Genomic DNA, 20,733 nt, shown 5'->3' with positions numbered 1-20,733 from the left:
AATAATCTATAATTTTTCTAATATATTAATTAATTTAATTACACTACTTGTCATTAAACTTAAATATATATTTATAGCGACCAACAAACTATACACTACTGTTATAATTATTATTATTATAATAATAATAATTTATAAACATTTCTCTCAAATATTCAATCAATTAATATTAATAAACTTTGAAAAATTCGTAATCAAAATATAACAAGTAATATATCATTTGTTTGTTTTGTTTTGTTTAGTATATCTCAATCATAACCATAATTAGGTCTCTATTATATATATAGTTTTTTCACAATATATTAATAATTTACAGTATAATAACAATTGTAAATTTGTTTGTAACAAAATATATTTATATACTATTTTTTATGCATCTCAATATTAATATATTAATTATAATTCTATTAATTAGTATTGCATTTATCAATAAAAATTAATAATAATAATAAAAATGACGAAAAATTCATTCATCAAATGATGTAATGATGTGTGTGTTTAAGGAAATGGATATAAAATGAGAGGACAGTTATTGATTTTTTGTTTTTTGTTTAGTCGATCACAATTGTTTTCAGACGCTGTCGTTTTGATGTTGAACTCGAGCTCTGACTTACCAATGATTTCACATTTGAATTTTTATTATTATTATTATTATTATCGGAAATAAATTCATCAATAATTTCGATACTTTCATCGCGATCTCGTTTACCGGACATCGATGATAGAGCCGATAGTGTCGACACAGTCGACGCAATCGATGTGGTCGATGCTATTGAGGCACCAATTGGACCGCAAACAACTAATTGAGAGTTATTATTATTATTGTCTAATAATGAACTCATTGTTGCACTGCTTAATGAATTGGTTGGTTCGTCAAAGAAAAGATTATGACTTAGTAGTTGTGCTTCTGTTGAATCACTAATCGTTGGCAAACCAGACAAATAGGCCGACACTTTGCTATCTGAGTAATTGAATACCGAATCGTTTTCAGTGTTTGGTCGATGACTGGTTGTCGGTGTGGTCAATGAAGAACGCGTTCGCTGTGATGTCGAAGAACTAGATGAAGAGCTGGCCGCGTGGCTGCGGACACCTCCAGCCGACGCCGAACTATTGCTACTACAGCTACTGCTGCGCGCATCAGTTGAGCTTTTCTTAAGTTTGCGTCTCTGGGCCAACGGTGCCGCCGATACGTCCAACAGTCGAAAACCTTCGAGTCGAGCCATATGAAAGGCATCGTAAGTGGCTTTGATGGCCGTTTCGGTTGCTTTGCCAACACTAGAGTGACTGCTGAGCACATCCGGTGTCATCAGTGGTGTGTCTGAATAGCCGCCTCTAACTGTTCCAATGACCCACGGATGGGACACCAAATCATTCATTGTTATTCGTTGTTTAGGATCAACTGTTAACAATCCTTTGATAACGCTTTTGCCCTGACTCGAGACCAGATCCCATTGAGGAGCTGAAAATGAAAACTCTCCCTCACGGATCCGTTGCATTATGGCGGCGGCACTCGCCTCACGACTGTATGACTGAAACGGTACGCTTCCCGATAACATTGTGAATAATATGACTCCCAAACTCCACATCTGAATAATTTAAAAAAAATAAAAATAATTCATTAATAATCAGTCAATCGATTAATATCACACACAAGTAGTTGATTAACAATACATACATCACAACTGGCATCATATCCGGCATCGGCTTTGGAATTCAATGCTTGTTTAAGCACTTCAGGCGCCGCATAATTGAGTGTAAAGCACGGGGTTTTCATGAGCTGATTGTCGGTTGGCTGATACCGAGCAAAACCAAAGTCGACTACTTTTACTTCACTGTTAGGCAAATGGCTTCCAAATAGGAGATTCTGGATTGTTATACAAAAAAAACGAAAAAAAAAGATTTAAAAAAATTATTATTTGATTTATCAATATATAGATACCTCAGGTTTTAAGTCTCGATGAACAATGCCTTTGGAATGCATGAAAGCCACGGCCGATGCCAATCCCCGGAATATATGTCCGGCTTCTACTTCGGTAAATCTGTCTTTTTTGCGGATACGTTCAAGTAGTTCGCCGCCGCCGCACAACTCCATCACAATGTATGTATGAACTTCGTCCTGGAAAACCTCGACCAGATCGACAATGTTTGGATGTCCCTGACATGTACGCAACAATTGAATCTCGCGGCTGGTATCGATCTTTCGGCTGACAATTTTAACAGCATACTCGATACCCGATTTCTTGTGGACACATTTACGGCAAACAGAAAAACTACCGTCACCAAGAATTCCGGCATCAATTTTCAAGTCGTAGTTCTGGAAAAATGCCGAACTCTTGAACTTTGAGGACAATAGTTGTGAAAAGTCTCTGTCATTTGTTTGAGCGTTTAGGAGATCTTTGCTATTAGTATTGGTGTTATTTGGAGCGAATAATGACTTTTTATGATACAATTGATTTCTGTCCAAAAATATGTCGTCGCTGATGATATTTTCGCTGAACAGAACCGATGGCGCAACATATGAGTAGCCTTTGAATATTTTTTCATCGTTGGGCGGAATAACGGCGGGCGAATCGGCCGGAATCATTGATGTAAACTCTTCGGCAAAATTGCTAACATCTAGTTCGCCGGTAATTTTTGGTACAAACGGTGCTTTTACCTGCCGATTGGCCAATTCATCCCAATTGATTGACTTGAAAAACGGATGTCTTTTAATCTCTAATGAATCTTCTGATCCGCCACCCAATCGTTTGCGCGGATCTTTTACTAATGTATTTCTAATAAGGTCTTGTACTTCATAGGATAGATGTTCGGGAATCGGTGGATGACTTTTGAGAATTCTTCTCGATATCTCCTGTTGCGTATTCCGTTCGCCTTCGACAGTGAATGGAGAGGCACCGGTCAATAGTTCATAGGTTAAGACACCGACACTCCACCAGTCAACTGTTCAAAACAAAATAAACATTTATTTTAAAATATAAATTTCATTCAACAACAAAAAATTAAACACAAATCGCAAGTAAATTAAACTAACCGCTAAAATCATGACCAGCTGATCCACCCCTGACAACCTCGGGTGCCATATATTCAATGGTACCGCAAAACGAGTAGGTTCTCAGATCGGTTTCATGCGGCAGAAACTCTTTGCTGAGACCAAAGTCTGTCAAAACTATATGGCCGTCAGAGTCAAGTAGGATATTCTCCAATTTGATGTCACGATAAATGATACCCAACTTATTAAATATGATTACAAATAATTAATTGATTGTTATTGATATGTCAGTTCAGTTAATAAGTGATGAATAAATGCATTTTGTATTATTGATGAGGAAAGTAAGTAAGGATAGGGAGGTACCGATAGAGAGAGAGAGGGAGAGGAAAAAACACTTACTTTGTGAAGGTGTTCCAATGCTAATATGATTTCACCGATATATATCCTGACCTCATCCTCATTAAAGTGATCGCGTTGGTAGAGATGGGTAAACAGTTCGCCTCCACTAACATAATCTTATAACACATTAAATGAAAAATAAATTTAATTTATATTTTAATCTTATTTAAACTCATTGTTTATTACTACAACTACTACCATATATTTTTGTTTGTGTGCTTATGAATAATAACAATACAAAAGTTTTTGTGCAATTATTATTATTTTTTTGATTTGTTTTTCTATCTAAAATAAATTTAATACAAACATGTTTTTTGTATCATCGTAGACAATGAATATACATAATAATAATAATAAATAAATTAATTTATGATTTATAATATAAACTTTATATATATTGTGAAACACTTTCTATTTAGAAAAAAAGTCCACACAATTTATTTTTGCAACAAAAAAATTATAATTTTACTCAAAACTTATAGTTAGTTTATTTAGTTTTTTTTAATAGTAAAGATAGGAAAATAGGTCAGACATTTTCATTTCTTTTTTGAATTGTTTAACTAATAATAATAATAATAATACTGTTTATCATATTATTTCTATTATTAAAATAATTATTTAAATATATTCTGTATTATATATATATACTGTATATTTATTTATTTATTTATATATTATATTATATATTATATATATTATATATAATTACCGAGAATTAGATGCAATTTAGTAGCCGTTTGAAAGGCATAGTGAAGTGTCACCAGAAATGGTGACTGTCTTATGGATTCAAGTACTTGTCGTTCGGTTTTTGTGTGCTCTAATGTCTTCTGTTTTTGGACTATCGATGCCTTCTTCAAGACTTTCATTGCATACAACTTTCCATTGTCTTGTCCGCCAACTTTCCTTACAAGAAATACCTAATTTTTTTTTTAATTTTTAATTTTAAATAAATACAAACAAACAAAAATTAGTAAAAAATATATATAAATATAGAAAAATCGGCTGTCACTAAATGGTACAGCAATATTATAGGCAACATAACAGTGCAAATACCTTTCCATAGGCACCGGTTCCAAGCACTTTGAGTAGTTCAAAGTTAGACATATCAACTCTTCCCCTTCCGCTCAGATTAACTGCAGAGGAAATACATTTTTTAGTCAACATTACACACATAAATCACATAAATAAATATATAAAAAATATAATAATCAACAACAAATCAATTGTCACAAAACAAAATGAAATAAAAATATAATATAATGTAAAAAATCACTATTCATGTTTTATTAGATAAAAAACACTAATAATATGTATAGTAATATTATATTGTATATAGAGGCAGACTAATGGTTGTAAAAATTATTATTTGTTAAATAACTTGTTGTACAATACATATAGTGTAATAATTAAAATTGTTATTATTTTTTTCAATGAATTATTTTAAAATGAGAGATAGATAAAGTGGAAAAAAATATTAGTTATTTTCATATGTTATTTGCGTTAATAAATTGTTTTTTATTATTTAATTTATTTTTTCCACTCATTTGTGCCTAAAATATACGATGCATTGCATAATAATGTTGTATACAACAACAACACATATGGGTTGTTCATTACTTGGTGTCGTTTTATTTCTAATATTTCAAATGTAAAATTAACCATTATACAATAAAATTTAATTATCTATATAATGTCCATCATTAGCAATGACTTTCTGCCATTTTTCAGGCAAAGCCATAATCCCCTTCTGAAAGTAGTCCTTTGATTGAGAGCCAAAAAACTCATCGATGGTTTTTTTGATATCATCGATTCCAGTGAATGTTTTTCCATTAAGAAACGTCTGTAAATTTCGGAACAAATAATAATCTGAAGGTGCGATGTCTGGAGAGTATGGTGGGTGAGGTACAACCTTCCAACCCAACTCTTTCATTTTATTTTGAGTCATTCTTGAAGTATGACTCGACGCGTTGTCTCTTTGATATCTAATCCTATTACAATTAATTAATCTTGGACGTTTTACCATCAATACTTCTTTAAGTCTGTCCAATTGTTGACAATAGAGCTCAGATGTTATCGTCCGACCATATTCGAGAACTTCATAATGAATAATACTAATCCAATCCCACCAAACACACAGCATTGCCTTCCTAGGATTGAGGTTTCTTTTCGGCGTCTGTATCGCAGGTTCTTCAGGATCGACCCATTGACCACCTATGACAGGGTTTTCGTAATACACCCACTTCTCATCCATTGTCACTATTTGTTCCAAAAATGGAACGTCTTTGAGATCTGACAGCAAACGTCGACATGTCTCTACTCGATTGGCTCTTTGTTCGGGTGACAAATCATGTGGTACCCATTTTCCGATTTTATATACTTTGCCAATTTCGATCAAATGGTTATATACTGTAGTTCGACAAACCCCATACTTATGTGACAAATCGTGAAGAGTTTGCCTCGGATCCGCTTCTATTTCTTTCAAAAGAACTTCATTATCGATGACAATAGTAGGGTGTCCTCGACTCTTATCCACAAGAGATCTGTCATTCGATTTAAATCGATCAAACCATCTCTGAACTTTTCGAACACCAATTGATTCGGGATATACTTCATTGATCCGTTTTGTCGCTTCGGTGGCATTAATTCGGCCCAATTTCTTCATTCGATCAAATTCGTATAAAATACAATGCCGAATATGTTCTTCTTCGGGAGACTGGTCAGCTTCGGTGGACATATTGTTATCACAAATGTTTGATTGATATGTCTACTTGTGTTTACAAACAGAAAACAATATGATATTTGTAAAATACTATTCACAAATACCGTTACAAAAAACGTATCAAAATACGACATCGAGTGTTAAACAAACTATACATACATACACACAAAGAGACAAACAACTTGTTGTGAAATGTATACAAAATAATATTAAAATGTATATAGAAATAAATATAGAAATAATTTAAATTTCTTTCAAAAAAAATATAAATATATTTTTTTTTAAAAATGTTTTTTATTTTACTAAAAGAAATATCAACCAAAAGAGATAAGCCTGTAATGCAATGCTAGAGGAAAAACATATTTTTATCACTCTATGCAAAATTTCAACAACAAAAATAAAATACAGCACAACCTTACATATTAGTTAGCTATTAAAAAAAGTTGTCCCCAAAAAACTGGTACTATTTTATGGAAATTGAATTCATATTAAATATATAAATACATAATACAGTAAATACAGATACAAAACAGCAATATAACGTTTTTTAAAAAACATTAATTGTATTTATAATATTTAATTGCTTCAAGGTACACTTAATCATTTTTTTCAGTACACAACAAAATTTATATATTAAAATATATATATATATAAACAAAAATATCATAACAACAACAACAATATTATGTATTATGTTGTGTACTACTATTTTATATATTATATATTTTTTAGTACTAATAGATATACATTGTATAACATACATATTCAAAACAAATTATTTGTAAATATTATTTACTACTACAACAACAAAATATACATAGCCTTCTCACTAGATGTTAATTGTTTGTCATAAAATGTGTTTCATTATGAATACAAATGTTTTTAAATTACTATATTATTATTATTATTATGTAGAGTGAAAAATATTATTGTTTCACAACACATACATATTATTATGCCTATTATTATATAACAAATTTATAAAATAAATAAGCTAATTTTTAATTACATAAAACTATAGCAATGAAATAATTTTTTTTTTCAAAAAACAAAATATATATGATATATATAAAAGATAAAAGTTTGGGAAATAATAATAATGAAAAATGGATGGACACACTCAACATGGGATTTACCACTACTACTACTAGCAGATCTCTCATTTGATTTTAATTATTATTTTTTTATGATAATATTAAATTGCTTTTTAAAATTATTTCTCAAAGCAAAAAACAAACAAACTATAACAAACATTTAACTACTGTATTATTATTACTAAGCATATTGTTGTTTGTAAATTATAAGCTTCACTTAGAAAAAATAGATATTATACTTGTATTTATTTATTTTTTTTTAAATTAAGTTATTTCGGTGAATAAATCATCAAAATAAAAATTATTATTATATGGAAACTGTGTCAGACATGTATTAAAAATGCATATCTATATTATCAAAATAATAATAATAATAAGTCTGGCAAACATTTCATAACAATTTACATATTGTTTGTCACTAATGTTTATGCTTTTATTAGATGATGCTCTCTCTCTCTCTCTCTCTCCTCAAACTAGTAGTGTATCAATAAATTTCAAAAATTATAATTTATATCAATAATAATTTCACATAATTTTTTTTTATTTAGTTTATAGTTAGACATATATATATATATATATATATATATATATATAAAAAGTGGTATGCAATAGTTTTAAATAGTTAGCAACAACAACAACAAAATTGTGTGCGACTACTGATGGCACAGGTAGTCGAACTTAGGGGCTGTGCAGACAATGACCTGCTGTAAGAGCACACAGAGAAAGATAAACTGAGTCAGTCGTCGTCGTCAGCGCTCATGTAGACTATATGTTGCGCTGGTGTTAGACTTGTTGATAGATTTGAACTAAATATCAAACAAACACAACTACTTTGCTAATGACATTCCAGACATAAGACATAGAAAATAATAATAATAATAATCTAATCTTATTTAAAGTCAATAATATGTATATAATTTTTATAATATTCATAAACTAGAATTATAAACATATACTGTATATACACATGTCATTTGATGGGGAAAATTGTCTCCAAAATAAATAAATAAATAAAATAATTTAAAAATTAAAATCACCAATAATTGGCTAAAATGGTATTTTTCAACTTTGGGGGCTTTTTTTATTTGATTTAATAATTTTTAATCGCAACAAAATGTCCAACTAATTGGATAGCTAATCGACGATTATCAATTTGATTATAGGTTCAAAGTTTATTTGGTTTTTTTCAAAGTTAACAATTGCTTATCACGTATTGTAATCAAATAGAAATGTTAGATAGAGAGAGAAATGGTACAAACTAATGTGTGTGTGTTTCAACAAATACTATAATACATGTATATCGATATACAGTATACGGTATATACACAATGTGTATAAAATATATATCTGCAGTATATAGTGCATACTTAAAATAGATAAACAATTAACTAATCAATTAAAAATTTTTTAGTGCACTCATCATTAAATACTGTACTCTCTCTCTCWCACACACACACACACACTTTTAATGTAATATTACAACACCATATAATGATATTATCCATATAATCAAGTTTGTAGAGAGTTGGACAGATTAAATACACTGTTTGTAATCATAATTATTAATATTAGAAATATATGATTTGATTTTCATAAGCAATTGGTGGTATATATATATAATATCAATGGTAATGGAAAATGTAAGTAATGTGTTGGTGAGTGGTGTATTGGTATACTGTATAATAAATTGTATATATTATACAGTATATAATAAGCCACTGCCAACCAATTTGATTGCATCAATGATTGAATCGTTCAATGTTTCGCTGAGGAATGGGGTTATAAAATGCTGTGTCGGCCCAATTCGCAACAGGATATGGCCTCATATATATGAGTTACCAGTTTTTAAAAATAAAACAGCATTAAGTAGTTATAATACCTAAAAACACTGGGAGAGAGAGAGAGAGCTGCTAACTATACATTATTATACCGATTATAAACATTTAACTTCACATGTTTTCAGACATTGTTAAATGTTAGCGAAAGGTTTTTTCAGATTATATATATTTAATATATAAAATTAAATAAATATATATATATAAAAAACATCAAACAATTATATTATTATTATTATAGGCAAACCCAAATGTCATAATTATTATTAGTATTTAAAAAGCCTCTATAAATATAACCGATTAATAACTAAATAAACTAAACACGAAAAATATTTGTCTCATTTTTCTACTCTGTGTCTAAAATAAATAGCAAATATCTGATAAAAAATCAAATATATGATAGCATTTTGTTGTTGATAGCCAGGAAGTGGTAGAAATCATAGGTAAGCACACAGGTATACACCATAGAGGTGGTTGATATATGTAATTGCCAAACAGTTATTATTATTTTTATTTTTAATATTATTAATAGTTAATATGATATAATAATACTGATACTGGATATGCCAGTGCCAACAACACACAAACAGACACATTATATATATATATATATATACAACAAAAACAACAACAACACATCCACTTACCCGGTCTAACCATTTTTTTGAAAGGCTTTCGTTTGACTGGCAAAAGTGGGACACTATCTAAGGCCGACTTCTCACTTGAAAAACTATTTTTACTATTTTATTATATACTGTATTAATACATAGATATTATGTGAAAACTATATATAATATAGCGTTTCCAATATTGAGAAACGAGATTCACACACACACAGCAAAATAATAAAGATTAGAAAAATTATATTATTATTATTTTAATTATTTAATAAACACTTTGTTAATTAATATTATAAACTAGTTTAAGCGTATTTGTAAAATATTATGTATTTTAAAACAAAATAAATAAATAACAACACATATGAAAGTCTCTGATGTCATTTCATAATTTGATAGTAAACTATAAAAAAATTATATATCATATATAAAAAAGTAACACAAATCTGTTTTGTATTTAATTGTAACAAATGCAAAAATCACGCATAAATATAACACATAACAACAAAACGATAGGTGAAAATCATAGTTATATAAAAATCACAAAAATAATTATATTAATATAAAAAATATATTTTTAATACACAATTGTTATGAATGGCAAGTTTGCTGACAACAGTGTTGTTGTTGATGGTTGTGTGTGTCTGTAAAACAGCTGCCAAATGCACTGTTAGTTTGGTTTGTTGTGAAAACCATGAGTTGAGTAGTAGTTGAGCTCATGTTGTAATGTGTGTGTATGTGCTATACTATAACAGAATCGATAGAGAATATACCACTACTACTGGCAGTATATTGTGTGTATGTGTGTGTATGAGCTCTATCTATGTATAGCATTGCATTGGTCTGTATGGCTATTAAAGAGATACCACATTTGACTACTTGTAGCCAACCATTGAGAGATTATATTATATGTGCAGTATTTTCATCATCAGCTGATCCACAGCTGACTGAGACAACATTTTTTCTGTTTTGTTGACAAATCAATTATTTATTATTATTGTTATTTGTCGCTCTATTTTTGGGCCACAATTTCACTTCAATATATTTTATGTATAGCTTAACAAACTAAATACATGGGATCAACATTTGCCAGCATATATTCAACACATTTATATAACTAAATCACTAATCATAGGCACACAGAGAGATAAACAAATAAACAAACAAAAAAAACTTTAGCCATTATATAATGGGGACATCACTTTCAATATATATATACGTAAATTCACGATTTCAGTATTATAGACACCACCATTGAATATTGTTAGTGGTGTGTATGTGTGTTGTACACTGTGTTTGTGTTGGACAGTTGTGTATTGGTGACGGAAAAAATGACATCAAACCCATACAACGATATATATTTAAAAAAAAAATGGTTAAAAACTGAAAATTGATATGAAAAATGTGTGGACAAACTCAAGGAAGTTTCGTACAGAAGTGAACCAATCATCAAAAGTACAGTTTTATGTGTGTGTGTGCTGTTGTAATGCAAGCACTTTGAGGTCAAATAGCTTCACAAAACAGGTCTGACTATTAGGGCTGTCAGTTCTTAATGTGTGTGTGAGAGAGAGAGAGAGAGACCGACAAACAGATATCTTTTTACATAAGCTTAACTGTTGTCTTATCAACGAAATATATATATATAATATCAAGACTTGTTTTGATATACACAGCAAAAAAACAATGCTTTCTTTTTATGATATAATCCATTGATTCCCAAATATATATATATATATATATAAGACTTGTTGTCGACTATAGCGACAATGGGACACAACTTCACAAAAACGTACACAAATGGGAACACAATCGCTAAAGAAACACAAGTTTTCTGAAAAAGTAGTAAAAGGATAATCGCTTCACTGATCATAACAGGGGTAATGGCCGCACCATTCGCACCATTAGTCGAAATCAAACTCACATAACCATAACATATATTATTTATATACATAAGAGAGAGAGAGAGAGAGAGAGAGAGAGAGAGAGAGAGAGAGAGAGAGAGAGAGAGAGACTATATAATTCTGAGTTATTGCTTTTTAAAAAAGAGTTATCAATGAGTTATAAGTTAATAGTCTATAACTTTTTTTTGTGTTGTTTGACTGACTCTACTGATGGCTCAATAAATAAATAAATAAATGGATATAAAAGTATTTGAAGAAAAACCTTCACTAAACTGTTGGTGAACACACAAAAAACCAGAATACCTATAATTATGCACTTGTTTTTTGGTCACTTGTTGTAGTTGTGTGTGTGTGCCAGTAGTGCAACAAAAATTTATATAAATATATATTGTATACAAATAGTCTACTAAATAAAACAACAAATGTGCAAATCATTGTTAAACGTCTATTTAAAAAAAACACGAGAAGTGAAATGAAAAAAATATTTTTTTTAATTTTCAAGTGAAGGCAAACTAAATATTTTTGTTTTGATTTTATTATTTTTMTAATTGAAACTCTCAGCTAAATTTAAACATTACACACACACTAACATTTAAAACGTGTAATCCAATTGTCATGTTTTAGCATTAACTGATATCGCAATAAGCAATCTTGAAAAAATTATGCTAAATGTAAAACAAAACAATGCTATATATAAAATATATTTATAATTAAATTCAATACTGAATTTGTGCTGATTATTGTACAGTAGACTCTCTCGTTTGCAATACAAAAAAAACTTGTTGCCTATTGTATGTTAAGCAATATATTTCTCAGATTTTAGCTAAGAGTGAGAGAAAAACTTAAGTTTTTATATATTATAAGTTATATATATATATTAATATAATACTTAAATATAATTCAATATGCTTTTTCATAGGCAATAAAAATTTTGCGGTGAATGGCCCTCAAGGGGTTGTTTTGCTCATATACTTATATATAACTTATATCACATATTATACACTGTATGCCATTGCCTACGCTGTGAATACCATCAAGTTTTTTGGTTAAACAAGAGTTGCATTGAATATCAAAAATTACTCAATAAGTAGGACAAAGTAAACTCATTTTATAAATAAACAGCTTTTAAGTCAACATTTTATAAATACTATAAATTCTCTCTCTCTCTCTCTCTCTCTCTCTCTCTCTCTCTCTCTCTTTCTCGCTTTAACTCAATGGTTCGCTAGTATATGTTTCCCTTAATTTAAAAAACACAACAACAAAAATATTATTTTTTAAATCACAAATAAATTATAATTTGAGGAAAATCTATTCATTTTTGAAAATGTATAAATAGATATATAATATATAAGCTCTGTAGTAATATAATTATTAAAATTATTATAATTAAATTATAAATATTAAATTTTAAAAAAATGTGTGCAACTTCTCAATAATAAAGTAACACTTTTTTCTCTATCTCTTTAACATTATATTATTTATTTAAAAAAATAGTTTCGTATCCTTCAATGGCATAGTACTATGTGGTAATACTGTATAATAATAATAATAATAATGTGTATATTAAATACAATTCAAGGACTTCATGTGCATGAGCTTAAGTGATACCAAAGAGAGAGAGAGAGAGAGAGAGAGAGAGAGAGAGAGAGAGAGAGAGAGAGAGAGAGAGAGAGAGAGAGAGAGAGAGAGAGAGAGAAGTCAACAGTGCTATCGTTTTTATAGATGTATTTGAACTTAAAAAAACTTTTTATATGTTATCTATTTTAATCAGTTGATCAAAAAAATTATTAAATTTTTCTCTGTTGGCTTAAATAAGCTAATAATTTCAACAAACAAAATGACAACAACATTACATTCTAGCATAAAATATAAATAAATAACAATATAATAAAAAACAATATGATATATTGAATTTAGGGAATCAATGACTGATTAAATCCAATGTATTTATATGAAAAAAAACATTAGTTAAATGACAAATCAATTCACAATATTTGCCTTTCATTGTAATTTAATTGTAAAGACATAGTGAGTTAGTTAGAGTTAGAGATAGAGAGCTAATAAAATTACAAAAAAAAACCTATGGTTTAGGAGATTTTTCATATGAAATGCAATTCAATGTTAACATTCAATACATTCATTTAATATAAAATATTATATAGTATGCAATGTAATGATAACAAAAAAAGACTATCATATAAATAATAATAAAAAAAATCTATAATAATTGCCATTTGTGTGTACAGTATAACTAACTCTGTTGCACGACATTTCAATGACATTCATATAGCAAATAATAATTATGTCTTCAATGTCTTTTACCACCAGTTTATTGTAGTTCAATAGATAATAATAAAATAAAGTGATGTCTCTCTGACTCTATTATACTATTGACTCTTAACTATTCAATATATTTATTAATAAAAAAATGTCATTTAATGTGCACACTATGTGTGTGTGTTTGTACTATTAGCGCACAGGTGTATCACATGTACCGTATACACTGTTATATAAACTGTGTCTACATTGTATAGTACAACATAGTAAAGTTAGACCACTTATAAATACAAGTGTACAGATAGGTTAATGTGACCTCTTTTACAACAACAAAAAAAATAAATAAAAAGTCAAACCCTAACCAACAACTACAACAAACAACAAGCATATCATTGAAATTACAACAATCTGATATATTTTATATACAATATATAAATTTATATATTTATGAATATCAATATTGTAATTCATAAAAAATAAATAAATTATTTATAGTAATTTATAATGATTATATCAAATTTCAATAACCTTTTAGATATCTATCAGAGTACTTGTACACTAAATTTATATTATAATTATAAATTATAATATAATAATTATGTCTGCCAATTAATTATAAAACCAATATTTTACAAAACATTTTATTATTAATTAATTAATAAACTGAGTTTTATTTGATTATATTTACTGTACTACAATGTACTGCAGTAGTAGTAGACATTAACCTAAAAGTTTAGGACTACTAAATCATTCAACACAACTGTCACTCAGATTTTCATATATAATATAAATTATATTTTAAATATATATATATATCGAAACATATGTTACTATAATATAATCAAATTTTTTAAAATATTATTTCTTTGGTCTTAAAAAATATTTAAAAATCAAGTGTTAAACTACAATATTCTATTGCATACCGTACTATACAATATATAAATTATATATATATATATGCTAAATGTGTATAACTCAAAACGTGTTAAATTAATTTTGTAAAATAGCATTAAAAGAGTTATCACTTTAATATGTTTGCTTATTATATAAATATATTTCAATAAAAAAAATTAAATAAATATTTTTAAGAGTGCGAGTGGTGGTCGTCCCACTAACCCAACTAAATACTGTGTGTATTATTCAATACATACACATACACACAAGTTTATTCATATATTTCATAATTTATATATTCAATATATATATATTAAAAATACAAAATATATTTCAATTTTATTATTATTCAACAAGTATCTGTGGTCTATGGGATGGCATAACAATTCAATTCAATAATACAAAAAAATATAAAGTTCAAAAAATATGCTACAATACAACACACACACAGACACAAAGTGCAATGTTAGTACAATAATAATAATAATAATAATAATAATAATACAGTAATATTTTTCTTAAATAACAGTACAATGTATTTCTTTTTTTCTCAAAATAATAATAAAAAACTACTTCAATGTTTTGTTATAATATTGAAACGGTTATATAATTATCATATGAATTGAACGCTAAGGGAGAAAGAGAGAGAGAGAGAGAGAGAGAGAGAGAGAGAGAGAGAGAGAGAGAGAGAGGAAAGGAGTGGAAGTGAGGGCTCAGTTAAGTTTTTTAGTATAACTACTATAAGGACTGGTAGTACCTGCGATTGAAAATCATCACATGATTAGTAGTGCGCAAAGCAATCAATAAATACGGACACTGTTTGTTGTTATCATTTTATTTTACGCGACGCGGAGGTCACACCAAAAAAAAATATCATATCATATATACAGTAATATCATAATATATTATATACAATATAATAATAATAAATAGCTAACTAAATAAATATACAACAACAAATGTAATTAAAATTTAATGAAATCCCCAAAAAATAGTAAACAACAATATTTTAGTATAGTAAATTAATGCAATTATTACAAATTAAATTTATTTAAATAAATAATATTGTGGGGTATTTATACCAACAAAAAAATCATTGATATATAAAATGGATGAACAGGTGTCTAAACTATATAAATACATATATAGTATATACATAAGAGATTTGTTATCAAATTTATATTACAAATTCAAGTGAGAGACACCTTCTCTCAAGGACTTTATATAATATTTGTATTATATTTGCAAATATGATATAAAAACCTTTTAAAGACATACATTATATTACAGTATTTTAGTAGACTAACTATCATTGAAAACTTGTATCATATATTTATTATATACAGTACTACTGTATACTATAGTATATAATATCAATCATTTCAGATCAAAATATCAATAATTTCTACTAACGATTTTCAAATAAGAGAGACAACAAAAAACAAACTATAAAATTATATATTTATTATAAAATGTGTAATAATTTCTTAGAAAAATTGTAGACAAGTTTTTTTATAGGTTAGAAAAGTACAGAAAACAATTTTTCTTATTTAGTGAAAGCAATTGAGAGATTAATTTAATATTAAATTGTTTTGATTATATATACTGTATATACAGTACACTATGTAATGGCATATATGCTAATAATGTAGTTGATATATAATTTCATTTATAATATATTTAGGTTATAATATGTTTTAACGATTTGAGTTTTTTTAGTTGTTTTTTTATAGTTCATACAACAAAATGTATAATCTGTTTGTCGTTTAATTTATATATACAGAATATATATATATATAATTTATATACACTGTGTTTGTGTTATTTTGAAAACAAAATTGTCTCTTCAATAGCTAAACAACAACAAGAAAATAATTTCCAAATTAATAAATGTTTCCTAAAAATCGCTTTTTAAAAAAAATCTATTCCGAGTATTAAAAGTTTTTAAAAACTTAACATCACTTCAATGAACAATGAGTTCGTCAATAATAAACATTAAATCATTATTATTGTTAATATATTAAATCAAACAATAATCGCATTATATATATACAGTATATAGTATATATTATATACAGCACTGCATATATTTTTAGAGATATTTCAAAATATAAATAATAATATTATTATTTAAAAATGAAATATAATATATAGAAGAAATAAAATACAGTACTTTTTAAAAATAATTTTTGACACATAAATCATATCTATAAATAAAATGATGAAATTTATTAAATAAAAAACAACAACAAAATATTAAATCTAAATAACCGATTACTGATAAATCACTAACACATGTGTGTATAGTTGTAAATCATGTCTTAAGAAATGTAATAATAAAAAAATAAATAAAAAGACAAGTAATAGGTTCTCACAAACCTTCTCGCAGTACATGAGTGATGGTATAGGTGTGTCCGTCGACGTCGTCATCAACTGATGATTGTCTTTGCGAACTGTACTCGACCTCCACTTCCACATCAGTAATGTCTGTTGAATCGGCTCTCGAAGATGACGATTGGCTTTCGATGGTCGTCTTCTTCGGATTCGGCCGTTTAAAACCCGAAGTACTGGCCACTGGTTCGTCATCTTCATTGACTGTAGTGTCTGGGGCTGTGGTTGAGTCCATTTCTACCGTTGACTTCTTATACTTTTATAATTTATTTTCTGATTATTGATTGATTTAATTTAAAAAGATTTCTTTTTATTTAATAAAATATATGATATMATCAACAAAATAACTATTTTTAAAACAAACAAAATTAATGTGACTATAAATCTACTTAATAATTAAAAAAAAAAAATCATTTGATTCAATCAATTAGGCCATTGATAAACATTATCACCCGATTTTCATCAACAATTATTGTCTATATAAATCTGATCACACATTTGGTTCATATATTTTAATCATATATATATATATTAGCAACAAATTGTCTTAAAACAACATAAAATATGACAATAATTATTAAATTTGTTTTTCAAAACTAAAAATAAATTTATTTAAAAAAAAGTCATTTAAAATTCACGTAATGTCAGCACATTGTCGCACATATCTATGTATAGACATCTATGGTATTGAATGGTGAGTTCAGTCATTAACAACAATAACAAAAAAAAAGTATATAAGCTCTCAAATTATAATTAAAACATTAATCGGTCGGTCGATCGGTAGGTCTCCCCATCAGACCAGTGGCCAATAAAGTAAAATTCATCGGCGATAATATCATATGACTGACCGCTCATTATGTTGTTGTTGTTTATATGTTATGGTAAACAACTGTGAGTACAGTGTAGTTGTTGTATATAAACACTGTGTGTATGTGTAGTCTAATATTGTAATGCTATTCATATGACATATTGTTTATATACACACACACTGTATGTATTACTACAACAGTACTACAGTGTAGGTTAGATGGCCTTCCAAACTGTAAACACTGGCCCATCAAAAAAACAAACAGCCCCTGTATGTCAACACAAGTGTATGATACACACAAATGAGAGCTGCTTCACTGCATTACACTAATGCACTACAGTTTAGGTGTGTGTTATGTGTTTACATCTACTATATAACACCACACGTGTGTGTGTGTGACGGCTGCGACTGATAACGAGATGACTACCATCGATGATGATGTTGTTGTTGGTATTGTTGGTGATAATACCAGTAGTAGTTTTGTAGATAAATTGATCGATAAGATGGTCGACAAGATTGCCAATAGAAACGATGTCTACTTCAAGAGTCAGCAAATAGGCGAAAGTGATCTAACTGTGGATGAAAAACGTCATATCGTCGACAAGTTGTTCAACGATAATAAACAAGTGTTTCTTCAACGATATGGCAATTGTCTGACCAAAGATGAGCTCAACTGTTTCGACCGATTTGACGACAATAGCGACGACCACAGAGTGATTGAAAGTTTATTGAAAATGTTGAGACAAAAGTTGAATAAAAGACAGACAACTGTAAAGAACCGGAGGTTTCAAATGGTAGACAAACTGATGACAAGCGGACATTATTTCAGTGATAGCGAAATGGAGTCGAGACAACCGGAACTGTTTGAACAAATGATTGGTCAATATATGACTGACGAGGAAAAGTCGAAACTAACGATTGAAAGATACGCACAAAATGAAGAACCAATAACATTGTCTTCGTTTCTGATGAAACATTTGGTTCAAACAAGTTGTCAAACAAGTGTTAATAATAATAATAATATTGAAGAATTTGATTCCGATAGCGATGATAATGATGAAGAAAATGATGACAACGGAGGTAGTAGTGGTGATTATGATGATAATGAAGAAGATAACAATGAAAGCAATGATAACCAAAGAAGTCAACCCGAAAATGATATATCAGAAGAACGAAAACTTGAATTGAGAGAAGAGTTTATGAAAATAATGTCCGAAAATTTTATCGACGGTAAAGATAAACAGTATTACGATTACAATGAATGCGATGAAAATTCTGAATTAGATTACAACCAAATGGCTGATAGAGATAATGAAGATAAATATTTTGATGATGAAGACGATGACTGACTAACTAGAACTTTTGGAACTTTGGAAAACAGTTGATCCCTATTTTGACATAGGGTTCACATAGAGGTCATAATCCAACAATAAATAATCGGAAATACCGTTAATTGACTGGATATCCAAAATAATGTATTTGACTAACGATTTATTATATTATATCTCCTAAGTGTTTAAAAATAATACATTAGACTTAAGCTAAGTGTTCGAATTGTTGACCAGTGGTTATTCACGCGCGTTTATCAACCAATCAAAATAGAGTTCTAATTTTCATTGTTATTGATATAATGTACAGTGTGTACAAAAAATAATGTGACTAAAAAATAATTTATAAATTTAAATATCTAATTATCATCAAATGGTAAAAATAGCTTAAGAAGTTGAGGAATAGATCCCATTATCATCAAATGGTAAAAATACTTTAAGAAGTTGAGGAATAGATCCAATTATCATCAAATGGTAAAAATACCTTAAGAAGTTGAGGAATAGATCTAATTATCATCAAATGGTAAAAATAGCTTAAGATGTTGAGGAATAGATCCAATTATCATCAAATGGTAAAAATAGCTTATGATGTATAGGAATAGATCCAATTATCATCAAATGTTAAAAATAGCCTAAGATGTTGAGGAATAGATCTAATTATCATCAAATGGTAAAAATAGCTTAAGAAGTTTAATAGATCTAGTTATCATCAAATGGTAAAAATAGCTGAAGAAGCTGGGGAATAAGTATAATTATCAAATGGTAAAAAACAACTGAAGAAGTTAATGACATGATGTTGATGTTTTGAGTGATGGCGTTAAATCTGTACTAATTAATTGTCCAGTTATTATAGATTGTATTTGTAGTAACTGGTTTAGTAAATCATCATTTTAATATTAATTAATAAACACACTGAATTATTAACATTTAAATGGTAATTATCATTTAAACAGCAGAATTAATATATTGATAAGGACAACGATGACATGCATTTGTTGATTGTCAGACATGTCGAATGACATAAAAATACAATCAATTCTTAAATAACTAGTAATAACTTAATTTACAAAACTTTTATAAAGTTAATTCAATGTTTTGGACCATTTTCTCAACATATCAGCTATTTTATCATTAGTTGATAACTGGACCTATTCCTCAACATCTTCAGCTATTTTTGCCATTAGATGATAATTGGATCTATTCATCAACTTCTTCAGCTATTTTTACCATTTGATGATAATTATACTTATTCCTCAACTTCTTAAGCTATTTTTACCATTTGATGATAATTATACTTATTCCTCAACTTCTTAAGCTATTTATACCATTTGATGATAATTGGATCTATTCCTCAACTTCTTCAGCTATTTTTACCATTTGATGATAATTGGATTAATTTCTCTACTTCTTCAGCTATTTTTACCATCTAATGATAATTGGATCCATTCCTCAACTTCTTCAGCTATTTTTACCATTTGATG

The 20,733-nt window shown here is 28.2% G+C and overlaps 2 protein-coding genes across 2 annotated transcripts; one reads left to right on the top strand and one right to left on the bottom strand.

Annotated features, from left to right (window-relative positions):
* Window positions 1-390: 390 nt before the first annotated feature.
* On the bottom strand, window positions 391-17,490 carry LOC128952991 (ribosomal protein S6 kinase alpha-5-like). Its single transcript, XM_054298475.1, has 8 exons — window positions 17,105-17,490; window positions 4,442-4,521; window positions 4,098-4,305; window positions 3,389-3,504; window positions 3,032-3,230; window positions 1,940-2,940; window positions 1,676-1,864; window positions 391-1,586 (listed from the first exon to the last, which is right to left on the bottom strand). The coding sequence occupies exons 1-8, from the start codon at window positions 17,349-17,351 to the stop codon at window positions 552-554; spliced, it is 3,075 nt and encodes a 1,024-aa protein (XP_054154450.1). The 5' UTR covers window positions 17,352-17,490; the 3' UTR covers window positions 391-551.
* A 743-nt stretch (window positions 17,491-18,233) lies between these two features.
* Window positions 18,234-19,580, top strand: LOC128952992 (coiled-coil domain-containing protein 97-like). The gene has a single exon (XM_054298476.1). It carries the CDS (start codon window positions 18,344-18,346, stop codon window positions 19,271-19,273), a length of 930 nt encoding a protein of 309 aa, XP_054154451.1. The 5' UTR covers window positions 18,234-18,343; the 3' UTR covers window positions 19,274-19,580.
* Window positions 19,581-20,733: the final 1,153 nt, after the last annotated feature.

This window comes from Oppia nitens, unplaced genomic scaffold (genome assembly GCF_028296485.1).
Source record: "Oppia nitens isolate AA-2021 unplaced genomic scaffold, nextdenovo-longstitch-racon4-pilon3 scaffold1_pilon_pilon_pilon, whole genome shotgun sequence".
Classification (NCBI taxonomy): Eukaryota; Metazoa; Arthropoda; class Arachnida; order Sarcoptiformes; family Oppiidae; genus Oppia; species Oppia nitens.
This window is presented reverse-complemented; position numbering and strand designations above follow the sequence as displayed.

What these genes read in the sequence shown, in the direction of transcription:
- LOC128952992 (XM_054298476.1), top strand. Translation starts at nt 18,344, where the DNA reads ATGACTACCATCGATGATGATGTTGTTGTTGGTATTGTTGGTGATAAT.
- LOC128952991 (XM_054298475.1), bottom strand. Translation starts at nt 17,351, where the DNA reads ATGGACTCAACCACAGCCCCAGACACTACAGTCAATGAAGATGACGAA. An exon ending in AGCTGGTCATGATTTTAGCG is followed by an intron (nt 2,941 to 3,031) that starts GTTAGTTTAATT and finishes TGTTTTGAACAG; the next exon opens with TTGACTGGTGGAGTGTCGGT. An exon ending in ATCGAGACTTAAAACCTGAG is followed by an intron (nt 1,865 to 1,939) that starts GTATCTATATAT and finishes ATAACAATCCAG; the next exon opens with AATCTCCTATTTGGAAGCCA.